The sequence below is a fragment of the Somniosus microcephalus genome, chromosome 32 (genome assembly GCF_052327205.1).
Source record: "Somniosus microcephalus isolate GS21.2 chromosome 32, FLI_Smic_1.0, whole genome shotgun sequence".
In the NCBI taxonomy this organism is placed as follows: domain Eukaryota; kingdom Metazoa; phylum Chordata; class Chondrichthyes; order Squaliformes; family Somniosidae; genus Somniosus; species Somniosus microcephalus.
In genome coordinates, this window is record NC_141018.1 from 17819886 (window position 1) to 17846570 (window position 26685).

The 26685-nt window shown below is 46.1% G+C and overlaps 1 protein-coding gene across 3 annotated transcripts in view; it reads left to right on the forward strand.

The window, feature by feature from the left end:
- cpeb1b (cytoplasmic polyadenylation element binding protein 1b) overlaps positions 1-26685 on the forward strand; it is a 73714-nt gene that overhangs the window by 15300 nt on the left and 31729 nt on the right. For all 3 annotated transcript variants that reach the window (XM_085972173.1, XM_085972174.1, XM_085972175.1), the window contains exon 3: positions 25781-25966. In XM_085972173.1, coding sequence (XP_085828299.1) covers positions 25781-25966 — 186 coding nt within the window. The remainder of the gene's footprint in view (positions 1-25780; positions 25967-26685) is intronic.

Sequence of the window (26685 nt, forward strand, 5' to 3'; positions counted from 1 at the left end):
AGTTCCTTGGTGTAACTTGACTTTACAGAAGGTCTGAACTTCTGTAATCTTAGCATTTATGCTGTGATTTGTTGCAGTCTACAGCATGGTTTGCAGCTACTACATCTTCAAATCCTCAAACTTTCTATCCCAGTCTACTTTTTTTGCTTTTATTGGCCTGGTCTGTAACCTGCACCCTTTTTTGCCACTATTTCCTATAACTCTTGGCCTATACAATCTAGACCAGTGGTTTTCCAAACTTTTTTTGGTTGAATGACCCCATTTTCAAATGGATTAGTAATCACTGACCCCCCACCATCTACATTATAATAAATACTCTTATGAAAGTGCTTTCAAGTCTAAGAAAAGAGGTATTTACTTAGATAACCGTGAGATGGATATGCCTGCTGCTTCTCAAATTCTGGGCACGTCACAGCAACAGATGGCTGCAATTAGTCATTTAGTGCTGGACAATTTTTAAAGCCATTGGCAGGCTGGCCAAGGTGAGTGAGGGCACAAGCACCAATGCACCTGCTGGGATGCTGCTAGAAGCATAACTCGCCACCATACTGTTCCACTGGCATGTTCTGTAACAGCTGTACTGTGGGATTAGAGAGGGGGGAAAAAAGTCTTGCCTTTTATATTGCACATTTCATAACCACCAGAGGTTCCAAGTGCTTTACAGCCAATGAAGTACTTGTCACTTGTAGTGTAGAAAACTTGGCAGCCAATTTGTGCACAGCAAGCTCCCACAAGCAGCAATGTGATGACCAGATAATCTGTGTTTTTAGTGATGCTGATTGAGGGATAAATATTGGCCAGGACAGGGTGTCACTTTCAGTGCAGCTTGATATGTCAGAATTGAAGATTTTCCAGCTGGTCCTAGATGCAAACTGCATATCTAACTCAGCCAATTATTGCCCCAGTAGCCTTCTCCCAATGCAGCAACATCTCAGTAACCTGTTCACTACTCTGCTTGAGTTATATTTGAAGCATTCTGCTCCTGACCTCTGCAATCTCCATCCAGATATGGACATGAGAGCTGGATGTTGAGAGAAAATAGTTGTGCTTGACATCAAGACAACATTTCACCAAGTATGTTGCTAAGGCGCACCACCAAAACTTGATCAAAGCAAACACCGTCCAGTGGCTGGAATCTTATCTGACGCAATGATAGTTGTAGTTGGCCAGTCATCACTGAGTTCAAGATATGTTCAGTCCAACCATCTTCAGCTGCTTTATCGATTAACTTCTCTGTCATAAGATCTGGAGTAGGGCCCATTCACTTACAATGTTGTAATGTCCAACTGCAGATAATGGGGCAGGATCCAGACAACATGCAGTTTTGGGCTGACAAGTGGTAAGTTTGTGCCCAATATGCCAGACAATGACCAGCTCCAAAGAAAATCCTACATCCCTATCAGTGGCACCATTATTGAGTGCAATATCATTACATCTTGTTCACCATTGACTGGAAACTTAAATCTGTCATGTCTGCAGGGTGGTGCCTGGCTACTATGGCAGATAGCTCACCATCTGACCCCTCTGGAAGCCTCTTCATGGCTCATCAGGAGTGTGATGCAATACTTGATGGGTGCAAGTACCACACTAAAGCTGAGCATCATGCAGGACTTGGCAACCTGCTTGATCACTCCTACCACTGGACTTCATATGCACACCATCACTGGTGCACTGGCTGCAATATGTACTTCAGAATGCACTATAGCAACAAATTTGACCATACCATCCTCCCCTTTTGTGGCAACACTACTTGCAAGTCCCATACTGTCAAACTGGCTCAGTTGGTAGCACAAAGTTGTGGATTCAAGCCCCTCCAGAGACTTGAGCACAATCTAGGCTGACGCTGCACTGCAGTACTGAGGGAGTGCTGCACTGTTGGGAGGTGCTGTCTTTCAGATGAGTCATTAAACAGAGGCCCTGTCTGCCCTCCGGTGGACGCAAATCCCATGGAACTATTATAACAAGAATTGGGAGCAGAGTAGGAGAGTAGCCCATACGGCCCTTCGAGCCTACTCTGCCATTCAATAAGATCATGGCTGATCTTTGACCTCACTCCACTTACACCCCCCCCCCCCCCCCCCGGGTCCAGAAATCAATCTATCTCTCAGCCTTGAATATACTCAGTGACCCAGCATCCACAGCCCTCTGGGGCAGAGAATTCCAAAGATTCACCACCCTGAGTGAAGAAATTCCTCCATCTCAGTCTTAAATGGCTGACCCCTTATCCTGAGACTATGCCCACTAGTTCTAGACTCTCCAGCCAGAGAAACAACTTCCCAGCCTGTTAATCCCCCTCCGAATCTTATGTTGCAATGAGATCACTTCTCGTTCTTCACTCAATCTCTCCTCAAGACAGCCCTCTCATCCCAGGGTTCAATCTAGTGAACCTTCCTCAATAAGGAGACCAAAACTCTGCACAGTACTCCAGGTGTGGTCTTGCCAAATCCCTGTACAATTGTAGTAAGACTTCCTTACACTCTTACTCCAACCCCCTTGCAAAAAAGGCCAACATGCCATTTGCCTTCCTAATTGCTTGCTGTACCTACATGCTAACTGTGTCCTGTACAAGGACACCTAAATCTCTCTCAACACCACCAACATTTAATAGTTTCTCGCCACTTTAAAAAAAAAAAAAAAAAAAAAAAAAATTATATTCTTCCTACCAAAGTGAATAACCTCATCTCCTCACATACTCCATCTGCCACCTTATTGCCCACTCACTTAACCTGTATCACTTTGCAAGCTTTGTCCTCCTCACCGCTCACTTTCCCACCTAGGTTTGTATCGTCAGCAAACTTGGGTACATTGCACTTTGTCCCTTCATCTTGGACCTAGGGAGTTCTCACTGGTGCCCTGGCCAACATTTATCCCTCCACCAACATCCACACTACTGTTTGTGGGATCTTGTGCTCAAATTGGCTGCCGCATTTCTTGCGTTCAACAGTGACTACACTTAAAGTGCTTTGGGACATTGAGGTTGTGTGAGGTGCTTTATAAATGATTTTTTTCTTTATTTGGACATGTTTTAATCTTGATTAAACTTAATTCCTAACTCCTGTCAGTTAGTAGGAGTGCAATGTTAACCTGAGTGGCTAGGTGACCAAGTTATGGTGCCATTGTGGGGAGGGTGGGTTGTGAAGTGGGTTTATTTATTCACTTCAGTTGAGGATCAGTGGAACATCTTTAATGGTGTAATGCATATTTAGCATCAGCGAGCATGGATTGATTGCCCTGAATGGATTAGAAAATTAGTTCAGTGAAAATTGGGGAAGGGGAAAAGAATGCACTGTACAAATCCTGCAGGAAGAAGCGGAGGGATTTACTGGGGTGAGTATAACAATATGCAGAAATTGGCTAGGGCAGATTACATGATGGAAAGTATAGCTGCAGGTGCACATCAGTAAAATACTTCAGTACTGTAACAAAGTAGGGTAAAGTGAGAATCTTAAGATGAAAACAGGGCTGTAACGAGCAGCACATGATTACTTTCTCGTTATTCACCAGAGAAGGTGCAAATAATTAAGGTAAAGTAAAATTTATGGCCTTCAGATGAAAGTCTTAGACTAAAAATGGCTTTCAAGCCAGTAGATCAACAAAGATAGATAATTGGAGTACTGAGACTGATTTTAAGTTTGCAGTTAAATAGAGATTCCAGTTGAGTGGAAATGGGCTAATGTGCTGGCTGTGCTCTTATATGCATCAGAAACATGTACAGTCCAACAAAGCAATCAAAGAAGCTCACTGCTCTAGTGCAAATGTCTGCAAGGGCACTTTAACAATGAATGAAGGTGTACTTAACACTGATGCCAGTCTGGGAGCAAAGATGAACCTACATTGGTCACATTGAATGCCTGATATGCTGATCCGAAGCAGTCATGAAATTGGCACCCATGAGGGTAAAATGCTAGAAGTTGTCAAAGGAAACAATTATGGGTGCAGTTGAAGTGCACTTGTGACTACAGGAGCTGGAGGTAAAAGCCCCAGATTATGTTGATTGGCTACTGCCTTGTGTGCCTCAATGGCACAGGATGGGAATGGAAGATCTAAGAGGGCAAGGACAGCAGTTCAATCCAGTTAAAGGCAAACTTGGGACTGGTGCCAGGAAGTTATTCAATATTCAACACATGGCATTTACTTCCAGCTAGAGTAGTGGAGATTGGAATCCTGGAATTATTTTCAATTTATTGAATGTAGTCATGGGACTGTAGGGGCTTTCTGGCTGGGTGAGCTAAGATGGGCTGAATGAGCAGCTTAAGATAAATAAGGATGCAGAAAGCTAGCATTGGAGTCTGTTGTGCCAGTTGAAGGGTTGGAAGTCTTGGGACAAGACACAGCCAACAAGAATTTCTGCTACCAATAGTATGTTGAGGGCTGGAAAGAAGTTCCAGACTAAATTGAAAGCCAGTCCATTGGGTGAAGTTAATTGCTGTCCATGAAATGACCATTGCAATCCATGATACAGGAAACTTTGGTTTATCCGGAGGTTAACTGTCCGGAATGCTCGAGCCACTGGCCAAAATCAGGAGCCGTTTCGTTAGTTTTTTCTTATCGTTTCTTTTTTTTTCACCAGTCAGGCTCTGCAAGGTCTCGCTGAAGCTGTTACTAAGCTACAGAGGCACTTGCAAGGTACGGCCGACTGTTTAGAAGCTGTTGCTAAGCAACAGGGTTTGTTGCCAGATACGGAGCTCAAAATCTCCGTATGTTTCAACATTAGCGCTGGTTTGTCCGGCAGTTTTGATGGGACGGCAACAGCTCGGTGCCGGATAGCAGTTTCCTGTACTTTTTGTCTCAAATCTAATTTCCTGAAGATGTAATTCTTGCCTAAGTGGGGAACATCAAGTGGTGAATTATTTCTTAAAGTAATGTTCAAACTGAGCAGATTGCCTGTGCCATTGGAAGTGGTGCAACTGTATTGAACTTTGAAGAATTTTTCCAGAAGTTGAATGTCCATCTAGATAGGCTACAAGATAAATCCTGTTTGGACTCTTACTCCTCCTTCTTAGGCAGAACCGAGGATGACTTGCTTCCACATTAAGAGTTCTCAGGCGAATAAGTCCAATGCGGGACCTACAGTCTCTGTCACAGGTGGGGCAGACAGTGGTTGAAGGGGCGGGTGGGTGGGGTGCTTGGGTTGACGTGTGCTGCCTGCATTAGGCTTCCGCTTGCTCCCAGCAAAGACTCTGTTCGGTGCCTTCCCGGATGCTTCTCCACTTTGTGTGGACTTGGGCCAGGGATTCCCAGGTGTCGGTGGGGATGTTACACTTTTTCAAGGAGGCTTTGCAGATGTCCTTGAAGCGTTTCCTCTGCCCACCTGGGGCTCTCTTGCTGTGCCGGAGCTCCAAGTAGAGCGCTCGTTTTGGGAGTCTCATCGGGCATGCGGACAATGTGACCCGTCCATCGGAGCTGATCGAGCGTGGTCAAAGCTTCGATGCTGGGGATGTTGGCCTGAGCGAGAACACTCACGGTGTGCCTATCCTGCCAATGGATTTGCAGGATCTTGCGGAGGCAGCGTTGGTGGTACCTCTCCAGTGCTTTGAGGTGCCTGCTGTACATGGTCCATGTCTCTGAAGCATACAGGAGGGTGGGTATCACTGCTGCTCTGTAGACCATGAGCTTAGTGCCAGGTTTGAGGTCCTGGTCTTCAAACACGCTCTTCCTCAGGCGACCGAAGGCTGCACTGGCACACTGAAGGCGGTGTTGGACTTTGTCGTCGACGTCTACCCTTGTTGATAGTAGGCTCCCGAGGTATGGAAAGTGGGCCTTGTTGTGGATTTTGATAATCGGGGGGCAGTACTGTGTGACGGGGGCATTAAAATGCATCCACAGCTATTACTTTTTGAGGAAGTTCCTGGTCTTGAGGACTGTTTTGATCAGAAGATGATTTGGCATAGGTGCTACATGTTTGGCTGACCCAGATTCAGGCTTGGGTATTGAAGCTGGGAGGGTATGCATTTTGTATACTTGCTAAAAGAATATTGCTAGGTCACGTTGATCCCTCCCATTAAATATATCTATAGAATCTAGAGGAAACTCGTGCTTTTTTTTTTTGGACAGACACTAGGTCGCTGCTAGAGTTGAGTCTCCTGCTTGGGGAAGGTGGACAGGCATTGGTGTGTTTGCACTCTGGTTATGACTTTCTAAAGACCTTTCAGGGATACTTGCATTTCAAGAATCTTCCTAAATGGTGGTTTTTATCCACCAGATGCACGACCTGAATTCCAACAGGCAGTTCTTAAACATTTTAAGTTGTAGGGAATCTTGTCATATCTGCTAGAGCTGCCTTTCTTTTACTGACGGTCTGGAATTTTGTTGCTTCAAGCAGCTCCACTCCTGACCCAAGTGGTGGCTATTTCGGCTGTACTCCTTAACCCCTAGCTGCATGCAAGAGCCCTTGATGGGGACATGCTGGGTGGCAATGGAGCTCTGGTCTTATGTCCAGCCTGCAGCCATTGAGTAACTGAAATCCACACTCCGCCCTGACTTGTAGGTGTGTTAAGTGAGTGGAGTGACTTTGTCCAATCTCTCCCCTGTTCCAATTTGAGTTGCTCATTACTGCGAGGCCTGGAAACCCCCCCCCCCTTAGAACTGTCTGCTCAACTTGAGCATTCTCTTATACATTCCCTCTGCCATCCCATTCTGCACACAGATTTCCTCTCTAGGTTGTTGATGCGCACTTTAGTCTGGCATAATATCTTGCCAGAAGGCGCAGGCAGTTATTCCCAATAGAAATCCTATATTTGGGGACCTGGAGTGCAGTGTTTATGATGCAATGGTCTCCTGAGCTACTTCACTGACGCTGGCTGAATAGCCCCTCTAATTGCAGTTTGTACAACTACCTGGAAAGATGGCTCCTCCATTTTGGGTTATTTTACCAGCACCCACTTCGTCTTTGTCACAATGTACAGGGGAGTGGGTGTGAGCAGGACCCTTTGGTGGGTCTGCTGAGCCTGGCTTAAAAGTGCCATTCGAGGTTCAGATGCATGGGATCCACAAGAAGAGTTGTTCCAACTGCTTGCTGAGACCTAGGAGTGCAATCACATGGTGCCCACTGGCACATCTGAAGTCCTCCACAGCAGCTGGATACAGTTTACATAATAGACGGTGGAAAAACCGATCATAATCTAACAAATGTTAGTTTGAATAGGCCACTTGTAATAGTGGTGTCCTGTTGGACACTTATTGATGGCATTGGGATACCAGTGCCACCCTATTGGCCTTGTCAAAGGTCCTTTTTGCTGTTGGGTTGAGACCAGGTTTCTGCTTCTCCTGTTGTAGGGTTGATGAGATTTTCTTTTTTAATGGTTTGCATGTTACTACTAAACTAGCCAGTCTGCAAATTGCATAATTACTGATCACATCAGAATGAGCAATGATGCTGTCCTTGGGACATACACTTGTGTGCCTTAACTCTTTCGTGCTTAATGTACAATATATCTTTGAACTGCAGTAAATATGTTGGCAAATTCAGTAGCCATTTTGTGCCCCAAAAAACCTAGTACCATGGAGATCAACACCAACCGATGTTCCTGTAGGACCGTAACTTAAGTAAATGGACTGCATCTCTTGACAGTACAGCTCAAAAGGTCATTGACATGAAATGTTAACTGTTTCTCTTCCCTCAGATGCTGCTGAGTATTTCCAGCATTTTTTTGTTTATATTCCTTTCAGTAATGTTGTATAATAACCTGGATTAATTTTGCTCAAGTTCTGGACCTTAAGGTGGGGGGATTAAAATTGCTACAGTTAGCTTTAGTTATAAGCAGTACTCTAATACTACAAGAACTGCAATAGACATGAGTAGGCCTTCCAGCCCATCAAGTCTGCTCTGCCATTCAATTTGATCATAACTGATCTGCACCTCAACTCTCACTGCCTTTTCCCCATATCCTTTGATTTTGCACATTTTCACTAATTTTTACAGGTTAACATTGCAGTAGAACTAAAGGATTCTGTAAGCATTCTATCACTTTCCCCTATATCTCCTAGATGCAGAAATTGCAATGTCATATGAAACATTACTGAGTGGTCTCCTTCATGGTGTACTGCTCTACAGATCTTTGTACTGTATTGGGAAAGATACTCTTGGAAGACACAGGTTATGCAGTCAAGAGTATTCCCAGGATGCTTTCTGTAGACAACTGGGGTCTTATGCAGGTCAAGTAGCACTTTCTCAAGTGCATTTTGAGCAAGAACAAACTTTAGTGGCAAAAGTTCTACAATACGATGCATCTGCTTGTAGGTGGATTATGTTTTAGCCACAATGCTAGAACTGTGGTTGCTGAAAAGTAGCACTTTTGCCTTTGGTTGCAGACTTGTGGTGATGAAATGGCTGCTTTCACACATCAGTGAGTTGAGATGCCTGGAAATTAGGATTAAAACAACTTGAAACATATTTTCCGTACTGCAAGTCTGAAAGCCACATATCCTCAGGGCACCAGAGACTGGCACAAGCTGTTTTGCTAAAATATGTATTTTCCCAATGTATTTTGAGGTCGGTGGCTCATGCTAGCATTCACTAGCCTAGGTGGTAACTGATTTTGACTGGGGGAGGGCAGACTGTTGAATCTCAGCTACTTGTATAGCACATTTTTAAATTATTTATAAATAAATAAATAAATAATAATAATAAATTGTGCCCAAGGCACTTCATAAATAAGCATCAAGAAAACTGCTCCTGAGCAAGGAGGGGTGACCAAAAGGTGTGGTTGAAGAGGTGAGTAGAAGTTTTTGAAGGGGAAAGATGTGGCAGGGTTTAAGGAGGGAGTTTTAAGGACCAAGGCAGTTGAAACCGCTGCTCCCAATGGTGAGGGAAGGGAAAAGCATAGAAGGCCAGACATGTGAATGCTGCATTTGGCAGGGCTGGAGTACATTAGAAATGGGTGGGGCAGGTGGGAGGCGAGGAGGAGGGATGAGGAAAACCAGATGGCTGTACCAAAGAGCAGGTTGATTGGCCTCTATCATTCTAGAAGAACAGAAATATGAGCAGGAGTAGGTCATTTGGCCCTTTGAGCCTGCTCCGCCATTCAATAAGATCATGGCTGATCTTCTACCTCATCGCCACTTTCCTGCACTATCTCCATATCCTTTTATTCCCTTAATATTCAAAAATCTATCGATCCTTGTTTTCAATATACTCAATGACTGAGCCTCCACAGCCCCCTGGGGTAGAGAATTCCAGAGATTCTCCATCTCTGTCCTAAATGGCCGACCCCTTATTCTGAGACTGTGACCCCTGGTTCTAGACTCCCCAGCCAGGGGAAACATCCTCCCTGCATCTACCCTGTCAAGCCCTGTAGGAATTTTGTATGTTTCAATGAGATCACCTCTCATTCTTCTAAACTCTACAGAATATAGGCCTAGTCTACTCGATCTCTCAGGTCAACCTGCCCCCCCCCCCCAAAAAAAAATCCCAGGAACCAGTCTGGTGAACCTTCGTTGCACTCCCTCTATGGCAAGTATATCCTTCCTTGGGTAAGGAGACCAAAACTACACAATACTCCAGGTGTGGTCTCACCGGGGCCCTATATAATTGGAGTAAGATGTCTTTACTCTTGTACTCAAATCCTTCTTGTAATAACAAAGGCCAACATACCATTAGCTTGCTTAATTGCTTGCTGTACCTGCATATTAACTTTCAGTGATTCATGTACAAGGACACTCTGGTCCCTCTGAACACCAACATTTCCCAATCTCTCTCTCCATTTATAAAAAAAAAACACTGCTTTTCTCTTTCCTACCAAAGTGGATAACTTCACATACCTCCCGCATAATATTCCATTTACCATGTTCTTGCCCACTGACTTAGCCTGTCTATATCCCCTTGAAGCCTCCTTGTATCCTCCTCTCAACTTCTATTACCACCCAGCTTTGTATAATCAGCAAACTTGGATCTATTACATTTGGTCCCCTCATCCAAATCATTGATGTAGATTGTGAATAGCTGAGGCCCAAGCACTGATCCTTGCGGTACCCCACTAGTTACAGCCTGCCAACCTGAAAATGACCTGTTTATTCTTACTGTTTTTTCTGTTGACCAATCCTTAATCCATACTAGTATTGCCCCAATCCCATGAGCCCTAATTTTGTTTAATAACCTCTTGTGCGGCACCCTACTGAATGCCTTATGAAAATTGAAATACACTATAGCCACTGGTTCCCCCTTATCTATTCTGCTAGTTACAACCTCAAAACTCTTAACAGATTTGTCAAACACCATTTCCCTTTCATAAATCTGACGCTGCCCAATCCTATTAAGTGCCCTGTTACCACGTCCTTAATATTTTATGAAAAGCTAAAGGATTTTATGGGTCAGGATTTTCAATTTTTGGTGGTTTGCAGGACAGAACACATGCAACAGTTGGGAGTTTATGGAGAATAGGAGGTGCTGCAGAGTATTGGTCAAGTCTAGAGGTGACAATTGGGTATTACCTAGTTTTAATTTGGATGTTTAAATGTTGTCACATTATACAATTCTTGTACCCAGCACATATCCCTGCAAGTTGGAGATGAATAACTCCCTTAAAATGGTGCATGATTGGTTGACTAACTTGTATGATCTGTAAATGGGATATTTTCAAAACTACAAATTTTCTAGGATCATTAAAGGAGTTGTTCTGTTCAAATCAAAGGGTGATTTGTACCAGCTGTCATAGTATAGATTGGAATGAACTCATGGTAAATTCAAGGAGAACACTAATGTAGTCCTACAATTGACTTTTATTGTATATTCTGTTAAATCCAGTCCTCGATGAGCTGAAGTTCCTCCAGTTAAACATTGGGAGAAGTGAAACAATCACCTTAAGCTCCCTGTACACTTGCCACCTGTTCCATTCCTGTCTCTGGTTGAACCAGACTGTTTGAAACCTTAACATCCTGTTTGACCCTGAGCTTCTAATCTCAAATCCTCTCCATCACAGACTGCCTACTTCCATCTCCATTACAACATCTGCCTCCACCCTTGCCTCAGTCTGTCTGCTGAAATCCGTGCCTTTGTCACCTCCAGACTCAACTGTTCCAATGCTCTCATATCCTCCACCCTCCATAAACTTCAGCTCATCCAAAGCTTTGCTGCCTGTATCCTATCCTGCACAAAGTCCCACTCGCTCATTACAGCTGTACTTGCTGCCCTACATTGGCTTCTGGTCTCCTGAAACCTCATCCTTGTGTTTAAATCCCTTCATGGCCTCACCGCTACTCATTTTTGTCACTAGGCCTAACCCTCCCAGAACTCTTCCTTCAACTCTGGTCTCTGTCTTTCCTCACTCCTTCACATCGCTATTGCTGGCTGTGCCTTTGGCTATCCAGGGTCCGACACTCCTGAAATTTTCTCCATAAACCCCTCTAATTCTCTCCTACATTACAACAGTGATTACACTTGAAAGTACTTCATTTGGCTGAAAAGTGCTTTGGGAAGTCTAGTGTTCATGAAAGGCACTATATAAATAGGTTTTTTAGACTCATCTTTGAGCTTTGTCACTCTAACCAGTATCTCCTTTGGTGTCGATTTTTGTCTAGTATCTTTTTCTACATAAAGGTGCTACATATTTTTGTTGCTTTCTACTGTCTTAATTGTTTGTTTAAATCTTTTTCCAATTTCAAGCTAGGTGTAAAAGTGTGCTGGTCTTTGGTCCAGTAGTTAATGGGTCTTGTTATCCTGGCTGCATTAATAAAGTTTACCTAGCTTTTCAAGGCTAGGATAGACTAGAGGGTTTGGAAGTTGGAACTTGCCCATAAGAATGATTTTGAAAATATAAGATTTGAAATAAGTGAGGTTTTTTATTTGTTCATGGGATGTAGGCATAGCTGGTAAAGTCAGCATTAATTGCCCTTAATGGTGGTGCTGAGACAGCTGAGTGGCTTGCGAGGCCATTTGAGAACAGTGAAGAGTCAAACACATTTGCTGTGGATCAGGAGTTGCATAGGCCAGACTGGGTAAAGACAGCAGATTTCTTTCCTTAAAGGGACATGCGAGCCAGATGGGGGTTTTAATGACAATCTGGTCATTTCTTCATCCCCAGTACTGATGCATGCGTTTTTTTTAATTCCAGATTTATTTAATTAACAATTTAACAGAACTGTCAATGATGACAGATTTGACAGATGAAATGTCATACGCTGATGTTCTCTGTAACCAGCTTTCCCCTTAATTGGCCCTGGCTTAACAAGGTCAATCAAGGGAAAGTAGTGTGGGTTGGCTAAGTAGCGTGGGTTGGCTAGAAGTCAATAGAAGTGGGACTGAAACCCGACAAGTGGGAGTCCTGCCTCCAAAAGCTCCCCATTGGCAAAATCTAACCCATAGTACAGGAAACTTTGGTTTATCCGGAGGTTGTATGTCTGGAATACTCGATCTAACGGCAAAAATCAGGAGCTGTTTTCTATAAGTTTTTTTTTAGTTCTTGTTGGTTTTTTCCCCAGTCAGGCACTGCAAGGTCTGTAGCTATAGCAACAGCTTCAGCTAGAGATGCTTGCAGCTGCAGCCGACTGTTTAGAAGCTGTTGCTAAGCCAGTGTTTGTTGTCGGATACGGAGATGAAAACCTCCGTATGCTTCAACATTAACTTTGTACGTCCGGCAGTTTTGATAGATCGGCAACAGCTCGGTCCCGTCGGTGCCGGATATCAAAGTTTCCTGTATCTGGAACATCAATTGTAGGAAATTGGTACTACAGGAAACTTTTTTTTTACCGGCACCTAAATAACCAGAAATCTCTCGTAACCAGCAAAATTCAGGAGTAGGTTCAGGTAAGTTTTACTTCATTAGTGGTTGTGTAACTGGGGTTCCTGCACCTGTTGCCATGCAACAGGGACACCTGGATCTGTGGCCGTGTACAGAACTCTTGTACCTTAGTAAGTATACCTCTCTGTAATCCGGACTTTTTGATCAACCGGTCCTGTCGGTGCCAGGTAAGAGTTTCCTGTAGATGTAAAATTGAAAACTGGCTTATTCTTTTCCCCTCTGGAAAGAGAGGAAAAGCTATTTGTCTGGTTAACTATATAGCACAGCACAAATGCTAGTTATTGGCTTTATGAAAATGCTGAAACAGGACCTGGAGCAAGTCCTTGCCATATTGGGTGTTAGTCACGTTAGTAGCGCACTCCTCAGTCAGAAGGTTGTGGGTTTGATGCGCTATCAATTACTCATAAAAGACAGAGTTAGAAGAGTAACTAAAGGCTTTTATTAACAACAGAATGGAGGTCTGCCTCGAGTGGTCGACCGGTCCAGGATACCAAGGGCTGGGGAGCAGTCACCTTTATACTTGGACCTGTGGGAGGAGTCAGCCGAGGCATATCCAGGCATGTACACAGTGGAATACAAACAGGAATACAAACAGTGGTTTACCACATTCACCCCTTGTTTAAAATTGAGTCCGGCGGGGTGAAGTGTATTAAAAGTTAGTGTATTGGAGTCTCTCCGGAGGTCTTGTCTGCCGCTGTGATTGGCGTGGCGACGGCAGGGGTAGTGAAGCTTCCGGCGTCGAGTCCAGCGTAGGCTGTGGCACAGGCGTGTCGTCCTCGTAGATGAGCGGGTCGCGGGGCCCAGGCCTGCCGTCTGCTGGGGCTGGATATCGGATCGTGGGGGGGGGTGGTAGTGGGTAGTGGGTTACTGTGGTCCCCGAGGGTGCAAGGTCTCTTATGGAGACCGTCCGGGTATGCGATGTAAGCATACTGGGGGTTGGCGTGGAGGAGGTCGACCCTCTCGACCAGGGGGTCCGTTTTATGGGTCCTCACGTGTCTTCTCAGTAGGACCGGCCCTGGGGACGTCAGCCATGGCGGTAGCGATGTCCCTGATGTGGACTTCCTTGGGAAGACGAACATTTTCTCATGAGGGGTGGCGTTAGTGGCAGTGCAGAGCAGTGACCGAATAGAGTGGAGCGCATCGGGGAGCACATCCTGCCAGCGGGAGGTTGGAAGGCCCCTAGACTTTAAGGCTAGCAGGACGGCCTTCCAAACTGTCGCATTTTCTCTTTCCACCTGTCCGTTCCCCCGGGGGTTGTAACTGGTGGTCCTGCTTGTGGCAATACCCCTAGTTAGCAGGTACTGGCGGAGTTCGTCGCTCATAAACGATGAGCCCCGGTCGCTATGGATATAGCTGGGGAAGCCGAACAGGGTGAAGAGGTTGTTCAGACATTTAATGACCGTGGCACTGGTCATGTCCGGGCAGGGGAAGGGAAACGGGAGTACTCATCAATAATATTGAGGAAGTACACATTGCGGTCGGAGGAGGGGAGAGGCCCTTTAAAATCAACGCTCAGGCGCTCGAAGGGGCGAGTGGCTTTTATCAGGTGGGCCCTGTCTGGCCTATAAAAGTGTGGTTTGCACTCAGCGCAGACTTGGCAGTTCCTGGTCATGGTCCTGGCCTCAATAGAGTAAGGCAGGTTGCGGGCCTTGATGAGGTGGAAGAACCTGGTGACCCCCGGGTGGCAGAGGTCATTGTGGAGGACCCGTAGTCTATCGATCTGCGCGCTGGCGCAGGTGCCACGCGATAGCGCATCCGGGGGTTCATTTAGCTTCCCTGGCCGGTACAAGATCTCGTAGTTGTAGGTGGAAAGTTCGATTCTCCACCTCAAGATCTTGTCATTTTTGATTTTGCCCCTCTGCTTGTTGTTAAACATGAAAGCAACTGAACGCTGGTCAGTGAGCAGGGTAAATCGTTTTCCGGCCAGGTAGTGCCTCCAATGACGCACCGCCTCCACAATCACCTGGGCCTCCTTCTCAACAGCGGAGTGTCTGGTCTCCGGGCCTTGGAGGGTTTGTGAAAAGAAGGCCACGGGTCTCCCCGCCTGATTGAGGGTAGCGGCCAGGGCAAAGTCGGACGCGTCGCTTTCCACCTGGAAGGGGATGGATTCGTCCACTGCGTGCATGGTGGCTTTGGCAATGTCCTCCTTGATACGGTGGAAGGCTAAGCGGGCCTCTGCCGTCAAGGGAAAAGAGGTGGACTTGATCAGCGGACGGGCCTTGTCCGCATAGTAGGGGACCCACTGGGCGTAATAGGAGAAAAACCCTAGGCACCTCTTCAGGGCCTTGGGGCAGTGGAAGTTCCATAAGGGGACGCATCCGGTCGGGGTCGGGGCCGATGACTCCGTGTTCCACAACACAGCCAAGGATGACGAGGCGGTTTGTGCGGAATATGCACTTCTCCTTGTTATATGTCAGGTTTAGGAGTTGGGCGGTGCGGAGGAATTTTTCGAGGTTTGCGTCATGGTCCTGCAAGTCACGGCCGCAGATGGTCACATTGTCCAGATATAGGAAAGTGGCCTGCAACGCATTTTGATCTACCATCCGGTCCATCTCCCTTTGGAAGACGGAGACCCCGTTGGTGACGCCAAAGGGAACCCTAAGGAAGTGATAGAGGCGGCCGTTTGCCTCAAAGGCAGTGTACTGGCGGTCCTCAGGGCGGATGGGGAGCTGGTGGTACGCTGATTTCAGGTCAATGGTCGAGAAGACGCGGTACTGCGCGATCTGGTTGACCATATCAGCTATACGGGGGAGTGGGTAGGCGTCCAGCAGGGTGTAGCGATTTATTGTCTGGCTGTAGTCGATGACCAGGCGCTGCTTCTCGCTGGTCTTAACGACCACAACCTGGTGCTGCCCTCAATAATCCCTTCTTTCAGGAGCCGCTCCACTTCGGTTTTAATGAAAACCCTGTCCCCGGCACTATCGCCTGCTCTTTGTGGCGATGGGCTTACAGTCGGGGGTGAGGTTAGCAAACAGTGGGGGGGGGTGGTGACTCTGAGTGTGGAGAGGTTGCACCTGGTGCGCGGCGGGCAATTTGGAAGCTGCTGGCTGCGGACTGAGAGTGGGGGTAGGGGTCCACCGTACGCCATCGTAACACTTTTAAGGTGGCACTGAAAATCTAACCCCAGCAGGACGGCAGCGCAGAGGTCGGGCAGGACCAGAAGTTTAAAATGATCGTACACGGTCCCGTCTACTACGAGTGTCACCACGCAGTAGCCGCCGATGTCCGCCGACTGGGACTCGGAGGCCATAGAAATTCGCTGTTGCGCAGGCAGGACTGGGAGAGAGCAACGCCGCACCGTGTCGGGGTGGATGAAGCTCTCCGTGCTCCCAGAGTCAAAAAGGCAGATTGTATCGTGACCATTTACCTTAATGTCCATTGTGGAACTGGCCAGTTGGTGCGGTCTCGCTTGGTCCAGTGTAACGGATGCCAGCGTAGGGGTCGCTGCGGGTATCAGATGAGGCGGTGTCGGGGGCCTGCTGCGTCCCGGCTGTCGTCCAAGATGGCGGCGTCCATGATCCCCATGTGGCTGGAGGCGTCCAAAATGGCTGCTGTACCGGTGATTCGCACATGGCCGGGGAGGTCCAAAATGGCGGCCCGCATGGCCCACACGCGGCGCTGCTGGGGTTCGGGGTGGCTTTGGCCCTGCAGACGCTAGCGTAGTGTCCCTTCTTCCCGCAGCCCGAGCAGATCGCGTTTTTCGCCGGGCAGCGCGCTCTGGGGTGTTTTGCCTGGCCACAGAAGTAGCATTTCTGGCCTTGGGGCACTGCTGTCTGGCCTTGGGACACTGCTGCGGTAGTTGGGCCGTTGTTGGGGTGTGGCTGGGGTGGCACGGCGCTATGAGGCGGTCCTACCGTGTCCCAGGCTGTCATTCCCCGCGGTGTCCACGGTGCAGAGGAGTAGGCATCCATGCCCTGGTAGGCTGCATCCAACGATAGTGCGAGTTCAGAGGCCTTGTTGAGGTCGAGGTTACTCTGCTCCAACAGTCGCTGTCGTGTGTAATTGGATCTGTGGCCCGCTACAAAAGCGTCCCGGATAAGTTCCTCTGTGTACACGGCGGCCTTTACATCCTTACAACCACAGGCCCGGCCAAGCACAGACAGTGCCTGAAGGTATTCCACGGTCGATTCCCCAGGTTGTTGTTTACGACTCCCCAGGAGGTGCCTGGCGTACACTTCGTTCACTGGGCGCGTGTATTGGTCCTTGAGGAGCTTGATAGCATCCGCGTACGAGGTCGTGTCTTGGATGACCGAGTACACTCGGTGGTTCACTTTGGAGGTCAGGACATCCAGTTTGTCCTCGTCCGATTTGATTGCTTCGGAGGCGGTCAGGAATTTTTCGAAACACTTAAGCCAGTGAGTAAACTTGGTGGATGAGTCCGCCTCCCGATGATCTAAGTCCAGGCATGCTGGTGTGAGGATCTTCTCCATTATAAAAATGTTGTTAATAAAATTGATGCGCTATCAATTACTCATAAAAGACTGAGAGTTAGAAGAGTAACTAAAGGCTTTTATTAACAACAGAATGGAGGTCTGCCTCGAGTGGTCGACCGGTCCAGGATACCAAGGGCTGGGGAGCAGTCACCTTTATACTAGGACCTGTGGGAGGAGTCAGCCGAGGCATGGCCAGGCATGTACACAGTGGAATACAAACAGGACAAACAGGAATACAAACAGTGGTTTACCACAGGGTTGAAGTCCCACTTCAGAGACTTGAGCAGAAAATGTTGGTTGATGCTCCAGTGCAGTACTGAGGGAGTGCTACACTGTTAGCAATGTTCCCCCTAAGGTGCATGGCCATGCATCAATCCGGAGGTCCTGTGCAGGCTGCTCACAAGCTGGGAGAGACTGGCTATGCAGCAAATTTAAAGGGACCGCACACCAAATTAGAGGGAACATTGGGAGGTGCCCTCTTTCAGATGAGATTACATAAGATACACAGCACAAACGGGTCATTCGGCCCAACCAGTTCATGCCAGTGCTTATGCTCTACTCGAGCCTCCTCCGTGTCTTTCCTTATCTCATTTTATCAGCATAACATTCTATTCCCTTCTCCCTCATGTTTATCTAGCTTCCCCTTCAATGCATCTATACCATTTGTCTTGAGCACTCTGTGGTAGAGTTCCTCCATTCTCACCACCCTCTGGGTAAAGAAGTTTCTTCTGAATTCCTTATTTGATTTTGTTGGTGACTATCTTGATGGCCTCCAGTTATGCTCTTCCCCACAAGTGGAAACATTCTCTCCCTATCCACTCTACCAAATCCTTTCATAATTTTAAAGACCTCTTGGGTCACCCCTCAGCCTTTTTTCCAAGAGGAAAGAGACCCAGCCTGTTCATCCTTTCCTGATGGGTATACCCTCATTTCTGGTAGCCTCCTTGTAAATCTTCTCTGCACCTTCTTCAGTGTCTCTATCCTTTCTATAATATGGTGACCAGAATTATACAGTGTGGTCTAACCAAGGTTTGATACAAGTTTAGCATAACCTCAACCCTTAGATTCTATCTCTCTAGAAATAAACCCTAGTGCTTGGTTTGCTTTTTAATTGCCTTGTTAACCTGTGTTGCTACTTTTAGCAATTTGTACTCGATCGCTTCGCTCCTCAACCCCACCCAGACTCACTCTCTCCAAGTAATGTGACTCCCTATTCTTCCTACCAAAATGTAATACCTCACATTGTGTTGAAATTCATTTGCCAATTATATGCCCATTCTACAAGTTTATTAATGTCTTCCTGTAATTTGTTGCAGTCCTTCTCTGTATTGACTGTCTTCCCTGCAGTGCCCCTCCAAAAAAATTTGGTGTCATCTGCAAATTTAGAAATTGTTTTTGATTCCAAAGTCTAAATCGTTAGTATAAATTGTGCAGTGGTCCTAGCACTGATCCTTGTGTAACACCACTACCCACCTTGTGCCACTGAATAGCTACCCTTTACCCCTACTCTGCTTGAAGCCAGCTAGCTATCTATTCTGCTACTTGTCCCCTGACTGCATTCTCTGACCTCATTCATTAGTCTATGATGTGGTACCTTATCGAAGGTCTTTTGAAAATCTAGATCAATCACATCTTCTGCATTGCCCTTGTCTCTCTCTCTCTCATCAAAAAATTCAATGAGGTTGGTCAAGCAAGATGTTTGACTTTTTAGCTTCTAGATGTTCTAGTCTCCATTTAGTAGGGATTCCATTAATTTTCCTACCACTGATAGAACATGTCCAGGGAACTATCTCCCTTCTTAAATATGGGTGTTCTGTTAGCTATCTGCCAGTCCTCTGGCACTTTTTTTTCTAACTTAAATATGTGTAGCAATGCCTCTGCTATCTCTTCCCTAGATTATTTTAAAATGTGCAGATGTAATCCATCTGGACCAGGGTGTTTTCCTGAGTTTGATTAGTAATTAAATATGAGAGATATTAAATAAACTAATCTCATGATCCACTGTCATGTCCACCTGTTCTATCTCCCTGGTAAATAACTGAAGCAAAATAATTATTTAATACTTCTGCCATCTCTCTTGTTGCCTGTGATACTATCCTGTCCATCCCTTAGTGGCCCTATTCCCATCCTGACCTCTGTGCCTATAAAATATTTTTACTCTCTTTTTCTGTTCTATGATTTAATTTCATAGTACCTCTACCTTCCTAATTGGTTTTCTGACTTCTCTCCTAATCTCTTCATATTCTCCCATATCATGCTCTCCCCTGCTGTCCATGTACTTAATGTATGCCTCTTTCCTTACCCTCCATTTTTCCCTTATGGCTTTATTCATCCATGGTGTGTCTCTAGTGCATTTTTTTAGCGCAATATCTTTTTCCTGCAATCTGTTGAACACCATTTTAAATGTTTCCCATTGCTGTTCAACATCATTGTTTGCCAATATTGTTGTCCATTTTATTTCCCAAGTTCTATTCTCAGCCCCTTAAAATCAGCTTTCCTCCAATCTATTACCCTAGTCTTCATGCTTATGTCCTTCTCGATTTATTATCATCTGGTCACTATTGCCTCGATGTTCCCCTACTTTTACTTATCTGCTCTAGTTCATTCTCCATTGCTAGATCAATAGCAAATCCTCCCTTATTGGGCTTTTTACATACTGGGTTTGAAAGGAGTCCTGTACAGGTGCAGTGAGTAAACAAATTTAAATTTGAAACGTGAGATGGCTACTACATTAGGAAACATCGGTGATTTTGATGAAAATATGGAGCGCTTATACGGAACGTTTTGACTATTTTGTCTTGGCGAATGTGGTGGCAAACAAAGGTCGTGCCTACCTTTTTTGAGTGTAATGGGCCGAAGACATTCAATTTACTTCGCATCCTTGTGCAGCCAGATAAGCCAGGAACTAAAACATATAAGCAACTAGTGGAAATTCTTGGAGCACATTTTTCACCAAAACCTCTGGTTATTGCGGAGAGATTTTAATTTCACAAATGGAATCAAGAGGAGGGGGAATCAGTGACTGTTTATTGCTGCTTTAAAAAGGTTGTCAGAACACTGCCAGTTCAAGGAGGTGCTGAATGACGCCATTAGAGACAGACGTGTGTGTGTGTGTGGTTTGCAAAGTGCAGCCACACAGAAGCGACTTCTTACGGACAAACTTGCTCTTGAAAAGGCCATTGAAGTTAGTGTCTCCATGGAGATGGTGGATAAGGAGGCTCACCAGTTGAGTTCAACAGGGAGAGTTCCCAAGGTGTCGTCTGAGCCTAAAGGTGCGTGGAACGGCACATGTTAGCGTTGTGGGAAAACGGGCCATCACGCTAATGACTGCTGGTGTACAGAGCTGGAATGCTGAAATTGTAGCAAAGGGTCACATTGAATGAATGCGCCTGTAGAGGTTAAAAAAAGAACAGAGCTGGGAAGCATGGAAGCAAAATGTCTATTTGGACAAGAGGAAAGTGTTCATTCAGTGCAGTATGATGGAACAAGCACAACAGAGGGGAGCGACACCGCTGAGGAGGAAGAGGTGCACATACTGACGGTTGCAGGTGGCTACTGGGTGTCACCACTGGTGGAGGGGCAATCAGTGTAGATGGAGGTGTCCTTTGTTTCAGACACTACAACAAAATGCTAAAGCATCTTACCCTTCAGCCAACAAACATTGTGCTAAAGACGTAAACTGGTGAACCTGTGGCCATGAGAGGCGCCATTGAGCTGACGGTTAAATTGAACGGACAGACTGCAAAACTGCCACTATGTGGTAAAGGGAAATTACCCATCGCTACTGGGACGTGCGTGGCTAGAGAAAATCACGCTGGACTGGCCTGCAGTCCGCATGATGTCAAAAGGGGAGTCGGGTCTGACTGCAGTGTTAAACATGCAGAACTCTTCAATGGGGAACTTGGGAGCATGAAAAAGATCAGCGTGAGACTGGACATTAAACCTGACAGCAAGCCGAAGTTTCACAAAGCCCGACCTGTACCCTATGCAATTAGGCCAAAAGTTGAGGCCTTAGTCGGGAATGGAGTCCTGGAGCCTGTGAGTGAGCAAATGGGCCACACCCATTGTTCCTGTCCTGAAAAAGGATGGATCTGTTCGAATCTGCAGGGATTTTAAAGTGACTATTAAGCTGGTGCTGTTTGCAGAACAGTACCCACTTCCCCTCATTGATCTTTTTACAGGCCTGGCCGGAGGGCAAAAGTTCAGCAAAATAGACTTATGCCAGGCTTATCTACAAATGCATGTCGATGACAAATCGAAGGAGCTGCTGACAATTGACACAGAAGGGGCTATACAGGTACTGCCGCCTTCTGTTTGGAATTACATCGGCCCCTGCTCTATTCCAAAGGGCAATGGATCAGATTTTGAGTGGACTGCCAGGAGTCCAGTGCTACCTGGACGACATCCTTGTCACTGGGACAAATGAGGATCATCTTCTGAACTTGGATGCGACACTACAACGACTGCGAGTACGGACTCAAAGTTCGTAAAGACAAATGTGTATTCTTTCAGTCTTCAGTTGAGTACCTGGGGCATGTGATTGACTCTACTGGCCTGCATAAGGTGCCATCAAAGGTCAAGGCAATCGTGGAGGCCCCAGAATGTGAGCCAGTTACCTTCATTTCTGGGGCTACTTAACTACTATGGGAAGTTTATTCCAGACTTGGCAACATTGCTGAAGCCGTTACATCAGTTGCTATGTCAAGGCAAAACATGGAAATGGACTGAACTGTGCAACGAAGCTTTCGCCCAAGCAAAAAGCATTGCTGAAATCTGAGGTCCTGACACACTTCGACCCAAAGCTACCTGTGCAGCTAGCATGTGATGTGTCACCATATGGTGTGGGAGCAGTCATATCCCACATCATGCCTTCTGGTGAAGAGAAACCTATCGCGCACCTTGAACAAGGCTGAGAGTAACTATGCACAGATCGAGCGCGAGGCCTTGGGAATCGTTTTTGGAATTTGAAAATTTCATCAGTACCTGTTTGGGAGAAGGTTCACACTCCTGACGGACCACCGTCCATTGACTTCAATCTTCGGGCCCCACACTGGAATTCCGTCTCGCTGCAAGCAGGATGCAAAGGTGGGCTTTACTGTTGTCCGGACACACATACGACATCAAATATTGCAAATCAGACTTGCACAGCAATGCAGACGGTCTCTCGAGGCTACCCTTGCCTGTTACTCCCCCAGAGCCTCGTCAGATAGACATCTTCTACTTTAGACGAGTGGAGGGAGCACCTGTCACTGCAGTTCAGATGCGAAGGTACACCCGCAACGATCCAGTCCTGTCTGAGGTAATGGACGATGTCATTCGAGGGAGAGCTATAGGAGATTCTCCTAGTTTGAAACCTTGTGTTTCAAAAAGAAATGTGCTCTCTGTCCAGGCAGGTTGTCTTCTTTGGGGATGCAGTGTCATCATTCCGCCACCTCTGAGGGAACCTATACTGCAACAACTTCATACAGGCCACAGTGGGATGGTTCGGATGAAGGAAATGGCAAGAAGCTAATTCTGGTGGCCAGGTCTCGATGGGAATATTGAGGAGAAAGCCAAAACATGTTCCCCATGTCAAAGGGTCTGGAATGTTCCACAGCTGACAACCCCTGGGATTGGCCTGCAGAAGTGTGGCAGCAAGTACATGTGGACTTCACCAGTCCTTTCGAAGAGATGTTTATGGTGGTTGTGGACGCTCGTAGCAAGTGGCCGGAGGTCGCTGTGATATCTACCACGGCAGAGAAAACAATTGAGAAACTTGGTGAGATGTTCAGCCGTTACGGCTCACCGGAACAACTCTTGTGACAACGGTCCACAATTTGTATCCCAGGAGTTTGCAACCTTCCTGCATGTGAATGGTGTCCAACACATCAGGTCTGCACCCCATCATCCCTCTACTAATGGCCAGGCAGAAAGGTTTGTGCAAACTTTGAAGCACACCTTGAAGGCATCGCAAGGTCAGGGCTCAATCCACCAACGTCTGAACAGCTTCCTGTTTTCCTACAGGAACGAGCCGCATGCCACAACCAAAACTTCCCCCGCTTCGCTCGTGAAGAGGCAGTTGCGGACAAGTTTTGACTTAAACCTCCAAGGGCAGAGCAGGTTGTCCATCAACAACAAGCTCAAGTCGAAAAGAGAGCCAAGGAGAGACGGTTTCATCCGGGAGAGCACGTCCTAGCTCGAAACTACAACACTGGACCGAAATGGGTTCCTGCTATGGTGATTGCGCAGACGGGCCCTGTGTCTTAGACGGTTGAGACTGCTGAGGACGTCGTCTGGAGAAGACCCACTGATCAACTGTTGCTAGGAGCAGAGGCTCCAACGGCTGGTTGGCCTGAACTGTTTCCGGATGATACCGCAAACCAGCATCCTTTGCCACAGTGCTCTTCTCCAACACAGGAAGTCAGAGACTGTTCCACCTGTGCAAACTCCTGACTTTCGACTGACACAGGCACCTTCTCCATCTAGGCCTGTCGATGCCTACTGCTGTGGAAGCCAGCGATGACTGCCGGTATCCTGTCGGAGAGCGGCGGCTTCCAAGACGCTTGGATCTGTAGGCTTAGTGACTTACCCACAAGACTGGGGCAGAATAAACCCCAGGGTCAAGTCAGGGGTTGAGGTAGTCTACCTCTACCCTAGGTTAGTTGAGTGCATTGAAAGTAACTTACCTGTTGAAGAATAATGTGGACCTTCCATTTGAGAGGGGAGGAATATGTTATGTATTGTGTTTTCCTCCCACCTGTGGTGGCGCTGTCACAGCAGATAAATGGTTGGGTGTTCTCTTGGTTTACTTTAGCTCTTTGTTCAGAACTCTCCAGGACTTCCCTTTCCCTTCAAATAAAGCGCTTCTTGTTTGAATCTGAGTTCTAATTGTGTCTAGGTAAAAAAGGTACCAACACCATCTCCAAATTGTGTTTACTAAATATCTGCGAGAAAGCATTGTTACGGGCCTTTGCCTGAAATATTCTCCCCTTGTATGTGATAAATTAGTACATTTGGCAGCAATCTTTGCTCTTTAAAGTGAATTTTCCAGTGTTGAAGTGACTGCAATGGCATTTGTCAGCAGGAAGGTGATGAGCTACTGATTACTTCCGATTCCTAGCTTCTGTTGAATTTTAGAATGTGACTGGTCTAGTTCACAAACCTGGCTATAAATACTAAATGATAAAGGGGAGGGGAGACTTGTAATTTATTAATCATCTTTAGACTATTTTCAGATAGCTTGCTACTGAGATTACTGTGAAGCTACTCTGTGCAAGGAATAGTTTTATAATCCTAGATTAAATGAAATTTTACTAAGTTAAATGCGACAAGTACTTGTACCCTCTTCTATTATCTCTTTATATTGTCATTGTCCTGTGCCACATCTATTCCATCTATATTTAAGCTTACAATCCTACAGGCCTCCTGTAGTCTCCATTTCCCCACTTTTTTTGTAGGTGGAGTTGATGCCAGTTTTAGCTAAGATTCATTAAGGCTGGTTTTTTGGCCACCAACGAAAAATGCAGAGTCATCTTGAGACCATCAAAATTGATCAAACCAAAAGTGCCTGCTGCCAGGTGAACTCGCCTGGCAACTCTGACATCACCAAGGTGAGCAAAATGCCTGCAGTATCATTCTCGCAGCCCCCCCTCCCCAGACAAATTCACCTGACTTGCTGCGGGGAATAGGAGACCATTTTGTTTTCATGAAGGAGTTTCCTGATCAGCCCAAATATCAGGTAATTTATGTAGCAGTGTTTCAAATGGCAACTTGTTGAGCTGCTGAGCAGCTGAATTGCAGACTGCTCAGTCTATAATTTTGGTGCAGGGTAAATGGTACCAATATTCTACCAGGGAAGCAGTGCTCTGCCTTTGGTCAATTGCTTACTGCTGCTGCAAAGCAAAATCATAAATTGCAATGCAATCTGAAGCCAGAAAACACATTGCAACTTACTCCCAGTAAAATAAATGCCATACTCGTGATGTCTAGGCTCCTGGAAGTTTCTAGAGAAATCGCCTGACTGTGTTGCTGTGCGGAATAGGTTTCTTTAAATTTCCGTGTAGCTTCAGTTCTCTGGTGGTAGGAAGTGTCTCTTTCCTCAAGGTGGCATCGGTATCTTGTACATAGAAGGTGATTGTGATGAGCAGAATCAAGTCAGGCACTGTTTCCAAGTTGGAAGTAAACAGACTGTGCTAGCAGAATTATTCAGCTTGTTCTGCATTTGCTGATTCAGGGCTGTAGCCAGCAGTTGGAGGTAATCCAGGACCAAGTATTATTGAAGGGGGAGGAGAATGTGGTGGTGCAACTCGAACAGCGCAGTTTGAGCTGCCTGCTTGCTCACTCACCAGAGCTTCAAGCTGCTTTTTTTAATACATGGATTCTTGCAATCCTCAAACGAGCAGTGCAAGATTGACTTGGAGTGAAGTTTCAAGAAATGTTTTAATTTCTTGAACTGAAGTGATGTAATTCACAGGAGTGTGTTGAGTGCATCAGCAGTTCAGTCACATGCTGGACTAGTCACTGATGCAGCCCAAGATACATGGCAGTTTTATAGGGCAGTCGCAGGTTAGAAGCTGGACAGTTGGGATGCTACTAACTGTAATCTTAAAACATTTTTAATCTCTTCCTCTGCAGATTTGAACAAAATTGACGCAGGAACTGGCAGCAGGATGCTGTTTCCCACATCTGCACAGGATTCATCCCGAGGCCTCCCAGACACTATGGACCTATGCTTGGGCCTCCAGTCCCTGAATCTGACTGGGTGGGACCGACCGTGGAGCACTCAGGACTCCGATACTGCAGTACAGGCCAGCTCATCGGGTGAGTGCAGCATTTGTTTGTACCCTGATAACACCAGGATAGGTATTAGAAACCAGATTTAAATAAGCTGCATAATGTTTGTTCAGAACCTACTAGAGCAATCCTAAATCGGTGTTCGGCCAAAAATCTAAATGAGGACCAAGCTGAAGTATAGTAGCATTTTTTTCTTAAATTTATGTAACCCTGCAGTGTCCAGAATTCTCCCGCATGTGATGGTTGAATTTTAAGCCATTTGCTTTAGGTCACTGTCTATAAACTTGCATCCACTGCTTGTGTAACTAAACTATCTGTTTGATACAAGAAATATATATCCGGAATCTCGACTCTGCAGTAGCCCAGCCCGTATATATTTTAAAAAACGCACTCTGTCACGTTGGCTGGCAGCCAGCCAGTGAATTTGGCAATTGCTCTCTGTGATGCGAGCTTTATTTTTTAACCATTGAATTGTATTAACATGCGCTGAATCAAATAAATATGACCATGCAGCGAAACTGATTTTTTTCTTTTGAGCTGTAATTAATTCTGTCTCCACAAGGTGGACTACTCCTTAAAGCCACAGCCCTAATGTAACTGGGGAGTTTGCCAAAATCTAACTTCCTGTGATATTAAGATGTGGGATTTTTAGTGTCCAGAATTAATGCCGTATCAGCATACTGAAAGGAACCTTGATGCACTAGTTTCTATTTTCCTCTGGTGTATGTCTCCTTTCCCATTATGGG